Here is a 17,544-nt window from a genome sequence, read left to right on the forward strand (position 1 = left end):
GCCTCCCTGGAGATGGAGATGGACGCTGCTCGGTTGCGCACACGAGACATCGCGATATGTTGTGCCAAAGCCGACCAACTTTCTTCGAGAGCTGATGAAGAATGTGCACTTTGATTATTTCTCACTACATCCTATAACAAAAACTATCCTCATTTACTCTACCTCAAACACTGAATGAGAAGCAGCTCTCCCCCGGTGGTCCCTGTTAGAAACCTTCTGTCCATCATCAAACACAATAACATACATTTACAGGAGAGAGAGAAAAATTACGCATCAAAAATTTTAAAAACCGGTTGTTTCCAGGCAAGAGGTCCCGAGTAGAGATAAGTTTAAAGGCTGTTGTTCTCATTAATAGTTGCTCTACAGTATAAGGCTACTTCTCCATATGTAAATATTACCCTTCAGTGAGGGGGCGTGGCCTGCTCGGCTGGTATCCAATCAGGAGCGCTAAATGAGCTGCACTGCCTGCTCCGGGCAAAGCCTCTCTTCTGTGAGTTTCAATTACTTCACATTTTTTTGGCTCCAATTTCAAATCAATTCCAATATGCAATCTTTGCAAATAGCCTAAACAACACATGTGGAATCCAAACAGGAGCATGTGCTTGGCAAGTTTTGTTTTCTTGCACAACATCCAAACAACTATAAAGCTTCCTTTTCCAGCCAGGCCTCTCAACATAAGTGGATTTTGTTTTGTTTTTTCTCCAAGGAAAGGAAATACGCTGCTGTTGTGTCCAATTGGGGTGAAATTTCCTCTTTTTTTTCTGGCTGATTGTTGAATTTGATCTCAGCTCCACCCATGTGTGCTCTGGAGCATTAATGACCAGGAAACTCAATTTGCTCCATCACATGAATGAGACTTTTTTTTCTTCCCAGCTTCATTTGTTAAGGTTTTTATTTTCAGTCATGAAAATCTCCACTGCTTATTTAATTTATTCATTCCAATTTAGACTTTTAGTAATTGAACTTGCGTATTTCGTGCGCAAAAACGCAGGAAAATATGAAATATTCAGCTTCAGATTCAGTTGTAAAGAAGCTATTTTATCAGAGCTCCATAAATGACTTGTGAGGTGCAGAAACTGGAGGGGAGGGAGATGAAAAAGGAGCACCCAGGGTTAAAATGGCCGCCATGCACTGAATACTGAAATGATTTGTAGCCTATTGTAGCAGCTCTTAGGCCAAAATCCAGCATGGATTCATATTGAAGAATAAGATGAAATAAATGCTCAAGTTGTTTGTGAGGGGGTTTAGGATTATACCAGCGAGGTAAATCGGTTTGCTGGTTGGAGGTTGGGTTTTTATTTTTTTTCCTTTTGAGGGGATCACTGTGACTGTGAACCTGCGCGCAATTTAAAGCCACTGATGATTTCTGTGACAGGAGTTTCATTTGCCTTCATGCGCCCTTAAATCCGAGGATTTATCATCTTCGAAAATGTGAACACAGTGGGATTTTTTTTTTTCTTACTCCAACTCTCTCCCCCCACCATTAAAGATTGGCCTGCTCAGTTAGAAATGTGTTACTTGGATTTGGAATGCAAATGCTTTGTTCACGAGGAGGAGGGATCAGCGAGGAGTCTGAAAGCGACGAGTTTTTGATTAATGAGCTTTGAAATGGCTCTCCAGGAGCAATAAAGGATGAACTGCTCCCTCTCTCTCTCCTCTCTCTCTCTCTGCCTCACACACACACACATGGTTGCATCTTTCCCAATGTCAAAGCAGCACCATGTATTTTTATTGTCACCAATCTGCTCTGCCTCACAACAAATGGGCGCATCTTTATACTTGGCCACTTTAAGGAGGATTATTTTCCAATCTCTGTGTGTAACAATCAATTAGACAGCAACTGATTAGACTTTGGAAAAATTGAGCTCATTTTCTTGCACACAGGAAGGTAATCATATGGCCGAGACTTTTTTTTTTTTTTTTTTTTTTAATGATAAGTGACATGTGGAAGATGCAATAAGCCCATAGACTCACTTCCCTCACACCAATAAAACATCAATAATCTCCAGAGCCTTTTATTCCGCTGAAATGCACTTTGCATTGGAAGCATAGAGCCGTCTGATGAGTTTTAGATATCCTGGTGTCTAATTATTGATCGTCTCTCCCCCTGTTTGGACTGTACAGTAGAGCTGGGAGTCAATAACTGGCCTCTGTTACCTGACAGTTGTTGTTTTTACTGGCAGCTGAATGAGGAATTAAAAATAATGAGAAGCTGTTCTTCCAACAAAATGCACTAAAATAAAATAATAATACAAGTTTAAGCACTTTATTTACAAAATGTTAAACACAATAAAATATAACATTTCAATATCATTAGGGTTTCATAAATTTATGGATATCCAACTGAATGGAATAAACAATGGAAGACAAATAAAAAATAGCAATGGACTACACAAAATGACATGCTGGTGTGTATAATATTTGATACTTCGATAGTCTACGTTTTGCTTAAGGTTTGACACAAGATTAACCATGGACATATAGTGGTGTTTATACACTATAAAATGCCCCATTTATCCCAGATTTACAATTAGAAATGCTCTTTTTTTCCAACAATACACTGCGAGTCATAGCATTTTTTTTTCTCTTCTCCAAAAAACCCTGTTTTGCCAACACTTTCCAAGTGCACTGATCTGTCCAATCTTACAACAAACTCCACACACTTACTTATAAATACTCGCATATAAACGATAAATAATGTGCAATACAAAAGTAATTAAATAATAAATAGGCTAATATGCTAGTACGAAAGATTATGCAAAAAAAAATAAAAAAAATCAGAATAATAAATAAATAGGATGCCCGTGAGGAGAGAAAAAAAATAAATGAGATCCTAACAAACAGACAGAAAATTTCCCCCTAAAAAATCCTTCTCTCTCTAAGGATGAGCTTCTACTTTCGTGAACTACAAGACTTACCTTCAAGTAACGGCATGAAATATTCAGTCAAAAAAAAAAAACATTTCATTTTTTCTTTTTTTTTTTTGCGCATTGCACTTGAGAATAAACAAACAAAAGAAAAGAACTACTGACAACCAGGCTAGTGTGCCTCTGCGCATCCCCAAATATTCAAGAGAAATGGACAAAGCTGTATTATTTAGAAAATAATTACACAATAGCATTAATAGTAATATCAATAATACTGTAATAATACACACGACTCGCTTGGAGTGTAGTTATTAGACTAGTGAGGTAATAAAAAAGAGCGCAACGTAATTTTGGCACACATACATACACGCACACGCACGCACGCACACGCGCACACACACACACACGAAACCACATATTACAAATGCGTCAGTTTAGGCGCTTCCTGAATCCTTCCCTGAGACGCTTGGTGAGAGGTGAGGTCTGTGTATGTGGGATGGGGATCACAGGGTCCATGGTGGTGGTTTCCTGGGATCTGAGCGGCACAGCTGTAGTCCACGCTGGTGGATGAGGGGTGGGGAAGATGGCCGAGGTTGAACATGGGGCCCGAGGCTGGCATGGAATCAACAAAATTCCCACCCACATAAACGGGGCTGCCTTGCAAATTGGCGTTGGCAAAGCTGCCGTTGCTCTGCATGCCGTGGTGTTCGTACTCGGATCCCGGGTACCTCTTCTGTTGCGGGATGCAGCCACCCAAGGGCGCAGTGTACGCGGCCAAACCGTACATGTTTTGCTGGGGTTTGGCGAAGGACGGGGGCGAGGGCGCGTCATAGCTGAGGCTGCCCACGTTTTGGAGCTGGCCAGAGTATCCAATGTGATTTGGGCCACTCAGCGGCGGGCTCCTGTCCGGGGAATGTCCCAGGGGAGAGTGCGCCAGCCCTTTAGACTTCTGGTCCTTTTTGTATTTCATCCTCCGATTCTGAAACCAGATCTTTATTTGGCGCTCGGTGAGATTCAACAGATTTGCCATTTCCACCCTCCGAGGGCGACAAAGGTAGCGGTTAAAGTGAAACTCCTTCTCCAGCTCCACGAGTTGCGCGCTGGTGTAAGCAGTTCTGACCCGTTTGGAGGCCGGTCCCGGTGGGCTCTTCTCGTCACTCACCTCGCCACCTGTGGAGGAACCGCAGCATCTTTTTGAGCCATATGAATACCAACTCATAAGCACATCAAGGCCCAGTCACCCCCCCTTCAACCCTCCCTCCCTCTCCCCCAAAAACACACGACACACACATATGCACACACCTTCACCGCCACGGTCACTACCTGCAGTGGCACAGTTGTTGCCCTTCTGCTTTGAGTTCTGCCGGGTCTCCTTCATCCAGGGGAAGATCTGCTTGGTGAGGGCTGGTGTGGCAGCGCTAGAACCGCTGCTGGATGGAGACTTCTTCTTCTGGGACGCAGAGCTGTTGGAGCTCGGGGAGGATGCGGACAGTGGAGGCGCCTGCTGCTCCGAGATACTCGTGGCCTGGCTGCTGCTGTTGCTCTGACTGCTGCTGCTGCTTTGCCGCATGCAGTCTCCGTTCAGGTCACTGTCTTTGAGGGCCGGTGGTCGGACTGTAGAGGTCTGGATGGGACACACCGAGCCCTGGTAGTCACTCTCGATGTTAGAAGTAGAGTAGGACTGGTGCGCGGGGCCGTAGTTGTAAGAGTCTGGTTTGGGGTAAGTGTAGCCTCCAAAAAGTCCAGAGTTATCGTAGTATGTTGCTTTCTGCATTTTGTGGGTTTAAAGCCAATAAGCCAGTGCAACTCTATCCAATGGCATTGGTGTTGTTTATTCACGTGATTGGTGTTTCCCACCGTTGCTCCAGTCTGTGACCTATAAAGACAAATACACTCATTATAACTGCACGGGCCTTAATGAATATGTGAGATTCAGGGTTTTAAAAACAATAATAAACCACCAGAATCACAAGTATGCTTGGCCCTGGTTGCTCTGGGTTACAGCAGCCATTAGATTAGAAATAACCAACTGTCTCCACACAGCGTCTGTAACAATGCTTCATCTCAGAGCCCCAGATTCTAAGAGGCCGTTCGCTCCCCTCATTTCTGGCACAAAACAGTTAAAGTTTAACTTGCCCTAAGAAAAAAAAAAAACCCTCTGGGAGGCTTTAGGAGTCCCTCACAAATAAGCTGAATCAGCATTTGACACACACATACACACAATAGACCTTTGACTAATCACAAGGCCTGACAAAGCCCGTCATGCGTTCATTGTTCCGGCGCGCACGCATTTGGATCGCGTTTTTACGCACGCAAGATGCTAAAATACTAAAAGTCCTCCAATGGTTGTTATTAATGCTGATATCAAAACGTGTAGGTGGTGGCTGTGCGTGAGTGTGTGCGTGAGTGTGTGTGTGCGGGAATGAGAGAGGGAGGGAGGGAGAGAGAGAGATTGGGTGGGTGGGTGGCGGTAAAATATGATATTTCATTAGCCTTCAATCACGTCTCAGCCTTTATATTTTAAATTGGGCGTTTTTCTTCCGCAGCTTCTTGCACATTTTTACCCTCTAGCTGCTTAAAAATAAATTAGAAAAAAGAACAAATATTCTGGTGAACATGTTTAATTGCAGCTACATTTGTTCTTGTTGTTGTTGTTGTTTTTTACGCATACGACAGAGAGACGTTTTTAACTAACACAAATATCAAAGGGCCCTGTACTGTATGTTGGTGGCTTCAGGAGGTGCAGTCTGCGCCGTGCATAACAATTGCACCTGTCAGTGTGGACCGCGACAAAATTTATGACCGCAAATGTTATGGTTGTAAACGGCCTCAGAGAGGAATGAAAAGCAAAACACTCCTCAAGAGTCGCAGCTCTCAGAAGTGTAAAACTAAGCGTAGGTGGAAGGCAAGGGAAAGAATTTCATACTCGGCGACTTCTCCCATGCAGAGGGCTCGGTTTATAAATGATGCCTCCATTCTGGCTGAGTGCGAGTCTGCAGCAGAGGAGAGGACAAAAACGGAGCTGTTCCGCTGCTTAAATCGAAGCATTTTTGGCGCATCTAAGTAATGTGGACTCGTGGGGTGAAGTGGTGAAATTCTACCATTTATTTTTTATATTTTGTAATTTGCATGTATTTGATTAACAGCTAAGATGACTGTAAACATAATTGTTCTCTCATTCATTCTCTTTTTTCTTTACTACAAATGAAAACGAGGCACTGAAATTGGACTCTGGCCTGCGTAAATAATTACAGGCTCAGTTAAGGCCATGCTTCATGTCTGTTTTGGTGATTTAAGCCTCTCGCGAAACACTGTGAGCGTAAATGTGTAGCCTAATAACAAATCACCCTTTCACCTTGTTAGCAGTTGGCTGTGTCGTCCACTCCCTTCATTAAAGAAGTGTTACTCACCGAAATCTGCGCAGATCTGTTTTATGTCCCTCACGCATTCATCGCTGCTTCCATCTCGACCTAGAAGACAAATAAAGTTTAATAAAAATGTCCTCTTATGAGATTTTTTTTTCTCCTTTGAAATGCAGCAACGTGTGGTGATTAAATTCAATGCATATAGCAGGAAAACAAACAAACAACAGGCCCAATCTGTGCGTGTAATATGAATTATTTAGCATTTAAAATTCTTTCTGGACAATAAATCTTAAAGGCTTTAAAAACCTAGAAGGCTCCACCTATGACAGTTTTTTTTTTAAGTTGCTGCTACAATGCTTGAGAGTGAAAAGTCCTACATGTGCACTTTTTATACAAAGAGCCAGGCCAGATATCAGCAGCCATAAGCTTTTTTAGGTGACCTTTGGGTCATTCAGCATTAAGCCAAAGTTTAATGAACAACGAGCAGTTTGGCTTCAAGTGGATCCAAGACTCAAATAAATTCAAAGCAGTTTTTTCAGCGGCGAGGACGAGATGCTGCACCGACGGCAACAGAAGCAACGTTTTCACTTCTTTTTTTAAATTCTTAATATTAATACTAAAATCTATTTCTCTCTGGCTGCTTGAATTTTGAAGGATAAATGGTTTAAAAACGTGGCGATGGAAATGTCTCCGTGTGGAATATTCGTGGAAGCTGCTTCGATAATGTGCGCCTCCAGAGCTCTTGAGCACCACTGAGCTACTAGTCGCAGACATGGTCCCTCTTTTCACACGACTGTGTTTTTCGCCTACGCGCTGTTACGGTAAGTTTGGTTCGCACAAAGGCTCGGAGTCAATGTGGAGTGTTATTATCCCACTTCTTCTGGTTAGACCCTTCAGATTCTATCGATATTTGGAGTTAAACAGCCTCCAGACGCGTGTTGGAATTACTAGGGGAGGAATAAAAAACATTTGGAACATCCAAAATAAATTTTAAAAAATGCGTAAAATAACGCACAATGCGTATTTTTTTACTCTGTTTTTGTGATAAAATACAAGAAGAAAACTGGATTTAAAATGGATTTTTTGCTGTAAAATATCCAGTCTTTGTTTCTTAACTATAGACCAAAGCGCACAATCACAAGCAGGCCTGCAAAAGAAGCAACGCACAGAAATCAAACCCAACAATAATTTGCGCAAAATGAGAAAAAGCATCTTAAATAAATAAAAGCATTGATTGTCTCTGCTGCTCAGGCCCTCATGTTCCAGTGCAGACAGTCACCAAAGCAAGAGAAAACACAAGCAAATATTCACATGAATATTAACCAACAACAAGTTAGTCATAAATGAATCCAAATAGAAGTATTTGCCTTTTGTTCTTGCTCCCTATTCGGCGCCGGTAATCCTTTAAAAAACATCCAATATGAATATAATACAACGTTGCAGGTTAACAAAGCCATATAGTTGAAACCACATAAATCACGGCAAACGCCAGTGTGACGATAAGACAACAAATTAATGTGATTTACGATCCAAGAGTCAAAAAGAAAAAGTTCCTTCTCCTGCTTCCTCCTGCGAGCCGGTTTTCATAAACGTGAAATCAGCTGAAAAGCGCAGAGCAGCTCGGGCTCAATGTGTCGATAATATTTGAACGCGTAAAGAGAAAGGAAAAAAAAGAAAAAGAAATCTGCTTTTGAAGATGTAGCTGAGGGCTCCATATCCGCGCACAGGCGAGAGCGACATTAACAAGCATCAGCCCCCTCGGATGGAATGAATCATATATATTTCCTTGCATTATATTAACCCGTGGTTAAAGGTTGCTTTCTGCCATGCAATTCCTTACCTGCGAATCAATTCATCATAAAGCAGCTCCCCTCTCAGTCTCACTTCCTTTCCACGCAAGTCTCTAGAATAAATCCTTCACCCTTTGTCTGTAGACAATGCTGTCCTAAACCTGATCTTGCTGTTTTTCAGACATTTCCATATACCAGTGGAGACAGTATTCCCGAAAGAATGGAAGGACTCGCATTCAACTACCAATAAAAAGCGAACAAGGTATCCTTATTCCAGAGGCACACAAAAAAAAAAAAAAAAAAAAAAATCACTGGCAATCAATCACCCAGTGAAATATACAGGAATTCAGAAACGGACAGGCCTGTGCAGATTTGGAGCTAACATTAGGATTTTTTGGGGTGTTTCGGGGGAAGCTTTATGATGACAAATAAAGGCGCTGCCGTTAGATACAAGCATATTTGTTCACGTGATTGTTCTCTTCTTCAAGCGAGCCTTACCTCACCAATCCATTTTGATAAAGGGTGGCGTTTATTTCCTCATCTGAACTGTGTGAATGTGAAAATGTCCCTCTGCCTATTTCTTTTTTTTTTTTTATCTCCTCCAGCATTGCCTCCACTTCAGTATTTAAACACAAGCAGATACACAGTTCTCTCTTTTTTTTTGGGATCGCACTACTAATAATAACACAGATTTACACATCCTCAGCCTCCTCCAGTGCACTGCAGCATCCATGTGCGTAAAATGATTTGTGCATTTTGTGCTGCAGAAGCCTTGAAATGTACAGCAGGTTATCCAGAGTTTCACTTGCACTAAAAAAATGCCACAGATTTTTAGAAACTATCAGATTTTTTTTTTCTTTTTCCAATAAATCGAGACAAATAAAACATCACGGTATTTTTGTATATTATTGTGAACTACTATTTCTGACTAAATGACAAATGAATCCAACTATGTGGCTTTTTTTATGATTAATGAAATACATGACATGTGGGTTTTGCTTTTTTTCTTCTTCTTGCAACTGGGAATGGATTGTATTCAAATAAACCACATTATCATCTTGTGTTGCTTGTGTCTGTCCTCACACACTGCTGAAACACAAAGAGCCATGTCTTCTCCTCTCCTGCGCCGTTTTCCAGCATATAAATCACAAAAAAAGTGCATTAAATAACAGTTTGGTTTAATCGCCAATAAATTAATAAATTCACTAAAAAAGGGGCCAGAATGGATTTGGAGGAGGAGGATTTGGAGCCGCAGAGACCGTCGGCTGGCTCAGCGGTGGGTTATCTTTGCTGAGAAGAAGAAGAAGAAGAAGAAGAAGAAGAGGAAGAAGAAGAAGAAGGGATGCAGGGCTGGTAGCGTCGCAGCATATGTTCAGAGGGTAATAAAAGTGAAAGATTTACAGTTTTCGCCCGGCCCCCCAACAGCCTCGCAACCCTTTCAGGAATAACTGAGAATGATTTACAAGGAGGCAGAACTGTCAGGCTGCACTAAACTTCCACGACTTCTGAGGAATCAAAATCAAATCAAGCCCCCACGAACAACAATAATAATAAAATTCAAGAAAAAAACTAAAGAAATCCACTTTGCTCTCACGCGTAAAGGAGACATAAATAACCAGGTGGCTGAAAACTCCAACTCAGAATAGCTTCATTTTTACTGCGCAAAGAAAACATTCATTATATTAAAGCAGAGTCCATTTTTAAAAATAGATACCTCCTGTATTTTTAGCATTTTTTGTGCCAAACTGGCAAAAAAAAAATCCGCGCGCGAATAAAGAATGAATGGGCCCAGTGGAGGAGCCAAAGCGAGCTGCATGTGTCCGAAAGAGCAGTTATTCAGAGCGAACATCCATAAATACACGTCAGTGCCATTTAGTTTTTACCATTAGTCCTATCAATCCCTCTCAAGATGCATGCGTAAAAGGCAAACAGTAAAAATTTCTGCTGCTGATATATTTAATAAGAAGGAAAAAAAAAAAAAAAAAGAAGACATGCGTACAGCGAGCAGCAGCCACAGCCTACAACAGTGCTCAGAGCGCACACATCAAAGGGAGCAATTTATCAAATATCACGACATTTGATATCGTCATTTACCAGCTCGGGCAACATGAAAAATGCTGAAATATTTACCTACCCAAGCATCCATCGGTTCAGATGTGTCGCTAAAGTGCGGGACTACAGTTGCGCCGCGTATCGGATATTATTTTCTTGGGGGATCTCTTCAGTTTTCAAGTCTGATAGAGTCCTTGCGATTAATGACGACGCCGTGTTTCTAGGGGGACGTGCTGCATTAATTATTTAGACAATCACGTGGTCGAGAATGGAGAGCGGAGTGGTATAGTCTCTGGATTATATCTCTGAATGCAGACAGCGCACTTTAATATATCTTAGGGGGGTTGTCTGGCTCGGAGAGGCTTCTGCGAAAAACAGCTGGAAATCAAATATGGCCGGATGGAGAGCAACGACGTTGTATTCCTGCACTGGGTGCAGTGTCATTGAAAATGGCACTGCCTTTGGCTTCCCATTTATTGCTGTTCAGACATGTAGGTCAGTGTGGCTACACGCTGCACGTTGTAGTAGGGCTGCTGTGACCTGATAATGGCTCAGGAAGCTGTTATGATTTGATTTCAATTCGTGTTTGAAGAGCAGCAGCACAGAAAAGATGCGTTTTATCATAAACGGCTCCAAAATAACAAACAGCATCCACTGGTTAACTTAAAGCACTAGTGATGTATATTAGGTAGGTTAGTGCCCCCCCTCCCCTCCTCCCCCTCACCACATCTCCTCCCCCCCTCTCTCTCCTCTTCTCTTCAGCATCTATATGTGCAATCATTTCTGGCATCATGCTGGATTGGTGGCATCACTACTTTTTTTTTCTCTAAATCTACACGACACGCGCTTTTATTTTGCAAACATGTACATGTCCACAGTTTGTGCTTGTAGTGGTGGTGGTGGTGGTGTGTGGGGGGGGCGGAGGTTGGTAATAAGACGGTGGTCACTAGAGAGGGAGGGAGGGAGGGGTGGAAAACTGTGTGGGGGCAGATTGTCTTTCTGCATGACTGTAAATGGTCACTTTGTTAGTATCAGAGTTGATTCTGTAGCGCGGAGGGTCGGAGGTCAGTGTTGCAGTGGGTCATCCTCAATAAAGCTCATGGAGCATGAAGGGGGCGGCGGTGGTGGTGGTGTGGGGGGGTTTACTATCAACCGCAAGTCTATGTCCTCTATACCACCTTAGAGTATCATGTGCAGGTACAGAAGCTCCACTGCGTTCATACGTGTTCATAAATGTGGATTCATGTGATTTTGGAGAATCTGAGAAGTTTTTTTTTTTGTCTTATGAGGCCAGTAAACTTAATTTGTGTTTGTATCTCATAATAAAGAGTCATGTAGGGACTATTTTGTTCGTGGTTTCTTCTTTCTTTAAACTGCCTCTGGAAATCACCACTAAGATGATGAGCGTTTTGTGTGAGGATGCTGTTTTTACGCAGAGTGTGTGCTCCCTTTGTTAAGAGCTAATGAGTTAAAACTAAGACACGGCAGGGCACAAACTCGCTCTGTATCTTTTTTTTTTTTCTTTCTTTTTCCCCCCTCTCAATGATAGCCCTCACGTATCTTGCACTAAAAACACACTTCTGCCCCTAAATTACAAACTTTCCGGGACAACAAGCTAAACGTGCTCATGCAGTGCGCATTTGGTCCATTTGTGGATGTTTGGTAAAAGAGGGCTTCAGGTCCATATGGCTCCACGTGCTTTGTTAAAAAACAAGCCAAGGAACACTTTTACCCTCGAAACGTGATCCTTTTGTGAATGGCGCACACCAAATCACACCAACAAAAAAAAGTTACGTTAAAATAAAATTTCCAGCAATCAGAGAAAATCAGAAACGCTTCAGTGGGTCAGAAAAATAAAATCCCTCAAAATGAAAAATCTTTTAGGTGGAGACAATAAACACCCCACGACAAAGGCTTTTTTTTCTTGCAAATATTTAAATGCATAATCAGTAGAAATCTTTATTTTTTCCAATATACTTCTCACATCTCAATGCACAGTACAAGGTAAAAAGCATGTACAAAAATAACAACAAGAAGGATTTTGCATATTGACATGAGGAGACAAATGCACAAATCAGAACCTTTTTGTTTTTCCCTCGGTGGGCTGATATGAATATAATACTGCTAAAACTGTGGAATCCGCTGCTTCTTACTTTGAATGAGCCTCGTTTTTTGTGTGTGAGTGTGTGTTTCTTAAAAGTGTGGATCAGCCCTCCAAGAAGCAAAGCGAATAGCGCCTGGGAGAGAAAATCGTCCGGCGGGTCAGGGGGTGTTGGGGTCAGTCCTTGCGGCTGAAATGTGTCCCCTGGATGAACCTGCCACTGCTGCTTTTGTCGACCTTCGGTTGAAATACCTTTTCAAGTCTCTCATCACGAAGACTTTCAAGAGAGGAGACCTCCTCATACTGGGAGAGCTTCTGGGCTTTTCTTGTCCGAGGACAATGACGGTATAAAACAAGAAATATCTGTCTTGAGACGTGACCTGAAAGCCCCCCCTCGGCTGGGTTTGTTGTAAATGAGAAGAGAAAAAAAAAGAAACTATAAGATTCCCATATCAACTAAGACTAAAAAACTTTGCATAAAGCCATGCTAATAATGCACAAGAGTTCCAACTTATTTCAGAATAATAAACGTTTTAACGAATACTTTTAATTAAATTGTGTGCTATAGGAAAAAATTTACACGTTTGTTTTTAAACAAATAAATAATGAAAATCGTATCAAGAAAAATAAACAATTATACTCCTAAATATTCAGGATTTGATTGTTTCCGACGAGGAAACATCCAAATATCTTTTTTTTTCCTTTCCTTTTTTGATGCCATGCAGGAAACAAATGATCTTTCATATGTGAGTTTCAAATAGCATGAGAGAGCCTCTGAAAATGTACACTGTTTACAAAGATGTCAGGAGAGATTTATAAGGGCACTCTGAATAGTTTGCACACAGGAATGTCTTACGTTTGGGAATAATATTTAGGCTAAGAAAAAAATTCAAAGCTTTTTTTTTGTACAAAATAAGTTAAAACATACAATTCACAAAAAAAGAAAAAAAAAAAAAAAATCAGCGGGACAATTTTGCAACTTACGAAAGTATTTTGAGGAGTGTTTGGCGTGCTCTATGCAAATAATGCTTCCTTCAAGTATATATATTGTGCGTAAAAATGGTGCGTTTCATTTGGAGAAAAACTGAAATAAGCCTCGTGTGTGCGTAATTTCAACGAATGACCCCTGATTTTTTAAATTATTACTATTATAGGGATGTTTTAATCTTTAAAGCATCGTGAATCCAAGTGAGTAGAGGAGATTTTTTTTGTTTTCTTAATCCATGAATTCGGGCCGAGTCTGCGTAATAAATGTCCTCAAGGGGGGTAACGTCCAAAAAAAAAAGGGAGGAGAAAAAAGTTTGTTTCGATGTTTTTTCTGTGTCTTTAAAAGGAAATTAAAACACAGAAGAGGCTCAACTTGCAAAAAAAAAAAATACTCTCACTTATAAAGATTTTTCTGACTCAGTCTTGTGTCAACACTGTTGGGGCATTTTTTTTGTTAAATTAAAAAAATAAAATTAAAAAACAAATGGCTAAAAACGACATCAGTCCATGCAAAAGTCAGATGCAACCTTTGTCTCTTTTTTATGTACAGTTAATGTCTAGAGATAGCAGGACAGCCTCCTCTCTCTTATAACGCTGTGATATCAGTCTGGTTGTCCTTCTGGATGCTCTGCAGATGGCTGGAGGCTGGTGCAGATCTGCCCTTGGTGTTGGGCAGTTTGTGATCTTTCTTCCATTTCATCCGTCTGTTCTGAAACCAGATTTTGATTTGCCTTTCGGAGAGACAAAGAGTGTGGGCAATCTCAATCCGCCGCCGCCTGGTCAGATACCTGTTAAAATGAAACTCCTTTTCGAGCTCCAGGACCTGCTGCCGGGTGTAAGCTGTTCTGGACCGTTTGGGCTCTGATCCTGTGTAATCCGGGTTTACTGGGAGAGGAAAGAAAACAACCATCGAAGAAAAAAAAAAGAGGGAGAAGAAGTCACCAAATGTGGCCACTGCAGCATGCAGCAGGCAAACAACAATACAGGCAAAGTACAGCGTCTGCAGCCGGAGCGCACAAACTTTGAGTCAATTCACACGCGGAAGCGACACCAGGAAATAATGCATGATTCCAAGTGAATTTAAGCAGATTTGCAGCAGATTTAAGAGCATTAGCAGCGGTCAATATGTGTTTTCAGGAGCTTTCAGGCGCTTACCTAGCGGCCTATTTCCTGAGCTATAAAAATTTATGACTTGTGTAATTGGCGAGGCCTTTCAAAGACTCCTATAAATATTACACTGAAGCATTTCTAAACTACAGCTCTCAGCTGGTCCACAAGGGAAGAAGAAAAAGGCAGGAAATCTTACCAGTTGTTACGTGAACTTTCTTCATCCAGGGGTAAACTACTGCAGGCTGCTTGGCTTGTATCCCATTTTGGCTCTTTGTGTTTTGCTGCTGTCCACAAGTCCGGGGTCCGGCCACTTGGACCGGGGCCCCCTGCTCAGTCTGTGCGCTAAAATGGCTCGGCTGGCTGGATCTTTCGTGCACATGACCCCGTGGCTGCACTGTGGAGTCCTGCACAGTGTTGCAGCTGAAGGGCTGCTCCGTGTAGTTTGACCGTGGGTAGATCCCTGGATGCTGAAAGTCTGTGTCCTGCGATGGACTGTAGTAGTCCGAGCCCTGCTCAGGTATATAGTTATTTTGTGAATATTCCTCGCAGGGAGGAAATTTGGGATCCACATACTTAGAGTTCACCATATACGAACTCATGGCCATTAATTTCTGAAGGTAGAAAATACTAATTTTTCTCGAGTTGTCTTTTTTTCCTCCCTCCATAAAGCCCTCCTACTTGGTGTCAACTGAATAAAGTTAGCGAACCATGTGACCAGATCGGCCAATGGAGGTGATGCTGGTCCAAACACGGGTAAACATACAACTAAATACATTTTTACCCAACTTAAGATCCAAAATTAGACCCTGGTGGGGAAAAATACACACACATAGCCCTCTGAAACACTTGCGTCTATGTTTGGGGATTAAAAAGAGATGCTGAAAAATAATAAAAATAAAAAAATAAAAGCTCCTGATTTAAATATTTAACTTTATATTTATGAAGAAAATAAACATATAGGGGATGAAGGATGTTTTAAGCATGCTGAAGTAAAAATAGAAGACTTTCTGTGGTCTAACTTGAAGGCGTTGTGTTCAACAGAGAGTCCAACAAAAGATACAAAAAGCCCGTCGGCATAAAAGCAGCGAATAATGACTGGAGACAATTGATGGACACTGTCTTTGTCAAGAAGGGGTCATCCAAAAGTTACACCAATCTCATCACTTCATCTGCTCCCATCCCTTTGAAAAAAAAAAAAAACTGTCTCAGGAGCCTATTGGGCAGCACAAGCAGCAGCAGCAGCCTCTGGGAATCAATAATGTGGAGACACAAACGACCCACAGGAGGAAAAAAAAGAAGAAGCTACAGCTGGACTGTGCGTGTGGTTTCAGGTTTTTATCTATTTTTGGGGTGTTTTATTCACTAAACGCAGGCGTCCTCTGGTATTAGGTGTATTTTCAGGTGAAACACTTTGCATCAGGTTTCCTTTGAGCCTCTAGAGTTGCAGCACAGCCCTTCTCCTTATGTGAGGAAGGTGGTGTTGTCAGATTTACTCTCATTCATAACGCAACGCTGTGTTTTGTGGCGACACATTACGCACGGATAAAAGATGGCGACAGGTCAGTGAATCGAAGTTTTTTCATCGACCATATACTCCCCTAGAATCGAATCTGTGACTGTGATTTCATCACACAAATTCGGTTCTACAGGGTATATATAGACGACGGGAAGCGACACTTTGAGCCCAAAGACCAACAGCACTTTGTGTTTACAGCATCTGGAGCCAAAACCAAACGCACAAAGTGGCTTTACAGTTAGGATGAACAAGAGCATCAAAGGAGCTGGGATGCACAGGGAAACAAGGGGCATGCATTGGAAACAGATGGGGGCAAAGACACACACTAAAGGCCTTTAATTATGGGCTGGAATAATATCTGAATATCTCAATTTAATCCAGTTTCCACAATAACTGAAGCAGCATTCCCTGTGGCCACCACGGGTTTAATTCATTTCTCAATTTCTACAATGCAAAAAAATAAAAAATAATGAAGAAAACTTGGTCACACAGCTGCTCCAACAAACTTTCAATCACTGCTTCACTAAATAAAAAATAAAAAAAGACAGAAAGCAGAAGAGCTGCAGGCCTCCAGCTGCCTCCAGCAAACAGCACACAACTCAGGTCAAACCATGTCTCTGTGCAGCTCTTCCCTCCATCAAACCTCAAGTTCACAATAAAGGAGAATAAAAAAAAAATCTTTAAACCATATCAGCAACTTTTTTTTTCCAATTCTGCAAACTGCCAAACAACGAAACAGCAACATAAAGTCCAACCAGCGCCGGACGCTCAGCCACAAACTGTTTATCACCGCTGCGCAAAAAGATGAGGCTAAAGGCCACCGGGGTCAAACCAAATCATTTACAAACTTATCAAAAAGTTTAATTATTTTTCTCTCCTGCTGACAGCTCAAAGGGTGCAAAAGTTGACCAACTCCTCGTCAGCCATTAACCATAACCACCATGGCGACCAGTGCCAGTGCTGCTGCTCCACAGACTGGGAGCGGATTGTTATTTGGAAAGAAAAGACCACATCAGGGCGAAATAGATTTCCAACCTCCCCCCCATCTAGGATCCTAAATCAAAAGGAGAATTATGTATTTTCATCAACTATCGTTTGGTTTTGGAGGGATTACAACAACACAGATGTGAAGCTGTCTGGGTGAGATGGAATTATTCAAACTACAAGCTCGGATTAAGTTGGAGTTCATTCTTTGAAGCGCATTTGTGGGAAAAAATCCTGACTGAAATAAATAAATACACGCGTAAAGGAACATTTTGACTAACTTATGATAAAGCACTCTGCTGTTTGGTTGAATGTAAAGCTTTGGTCACAGTGAAATAAATCAGTTGGGATCACAAGATGTGTGGTTAGAGGTTTTTTATTTAACGGGCCTTTAAATGGTGACAATAAAACAGCAAAAATGAAAGATTAAAGATTTGCTGCTCGTCTTTTTTTTTTTTTAAACTTAAACGAATCCACATGAGATGATGTGCAAACTGACGGTACATTTTTAATCCCAAACATCAAATATTCGTTGCAGTTTGAAGCAGGATTGGAGCATCTGTGGAAGCTCGTCGTTGCACTTCGATATTCGGGCTCTTAGACAGCCTGACCTGTCTTTCACCTTATACCCTGCTACTCCTTCAGACGGGTCAAAGCCGAGATACACAACAAAAGAATGATAAAGTCAGCGTTTCCTGGCAGCTTGTGTTTAAACGAAAGGCGAACTGGTGCAGCTCGACTCTTTTCTCGGAGATTTTTCCACTAAAAAAGC

At 41.6% G+C, this 17,544-nt stretch overlaps 2 protein-coding genes across 4 annotated transcripts; both read right to left on the reverse strand.

Annotated features, from left to right (window-relative positions):
* Positions 1 to 2,252: 2,252 nt before the first annotated feature.
* On the reverse strand, positions 2,253 to 4,647 carry hoxd3a (homeobox D3a). 2 transcript variants are annotated; one of them, XM_008306206.1, is made up of 2 exons: positions 4,191 to 4,647; positions 2,253 to 4,037 (listed from the first exon to the last, which is right to left on the reverse strand). In XM_008306206.1, exons 1-2 carry the CDS (start codon positions 4,639 to 4,641, stop codon positions 3,286 to 3,288), a joined length of 1,203 nt encoding a protein of 400 aa, XP_008304428.1. In that variant the 5' UTR covers positions 4,642 to 4,647; the 3' UTR covers positions 2,253 to 3,285. The 2 variants fall into 2 exon arrangements, with proteins under 2 accessions (XP_008304428.1, XP_008304427.1); XM_008306205.1 differs by having other exon boundaries at positions 4,170 to 4,647.
* Positions 4,648 to 4,739: 92 nt separating this feature from the next.
* On the reverse strand, positions 4,740 to 15,827 carry hoxd4a (homeobox D4a). Of its 2 annotated transcripts, XM_008306209.1 has the most exons (4): positions 14,469 to 15,827; positions 13,951 to 14,047; positions 6,278 to 6,337; positions 4,740 to 4,743 (listed from the first exon to the last, which is right to left on the reverse strand). In XM_008306209.1, the coding sequence occupies exons 1-3, from the start codon at positions 14,935 to 14,937 to the stop codon at positions 6,316 to 6,318; spliced, it is 588 nt and encodes a 195-aa protein (XP_008304431.1). In that variant the 5' UTR covers positions 14,938 to 15,827; the 3' UTR covers positions 4,740 to 4,743; positions 6,278 to 6,315. The 2 variants fall into 2 exon arrangements, with proteins under 2 accessions (XP_008304431.1, XP_008304430.1); XM_008306208.1 differs by lacking the exons at positions 4,740 to 4,743; positions 6,278 to 6,337 and having other exon boundaries at positions 11,990 to 14,047.
* Positions 15,828 to 17,544: the final 1,717 nt, after the last annotated feature.

Source organism: Stegastes partitus, unplaced genomic scaffold (assembly GCF_000690725.1).
Source record: "Stegastes partitus isolate 25-593 unplaced genomic scaffold, Stegastes_partitus-1.0.2 Scaffold3629, whole genome shotgun sequence".
In the NCBI taxonomy this organism is placed as follows: domain Eukaryota; kingdom Metazoa; phylum Chordata; class Actinopteri; family Pomacentridae; genus Stegastes; species Stegastes partitus.

What these genes read in the sequence shown, in the direction of transcription:
- hoxd3a (XM_008306205.1), bottom strand. Translation starts at nt 4,641, where the DNA reads ATGCAGAAAGCAACATACTACGATAACTCTGGACTTTTTGGAGGCTAC. An exon ending in TAGTGACCGTGGCGGTGAAG is followed by an intron (nt 4,038 to 4,169) that starts GTGTGTGCATAT and finishes GTTCCTCCACAG; the next exon opens with GTGGCGAGGTGAGTGACGAG.
- hoxd4a (XM_008306208.1), bottom strand. Translation starts at nt 14,937, where the DNA reads ATGGAGGGAGGAAAAAAAGACAACTCGAGAAAAATTAGTATTTTCTAC. An exon ending in GAAAGTTCACGTAACAACTG is followed by an intron (nt 14,048 to 14,468) that starts GTAAGATTTCCT and finishes TTCCTCTCCCAG; the next exon opens with TAAACCCGGATTACACAGGA.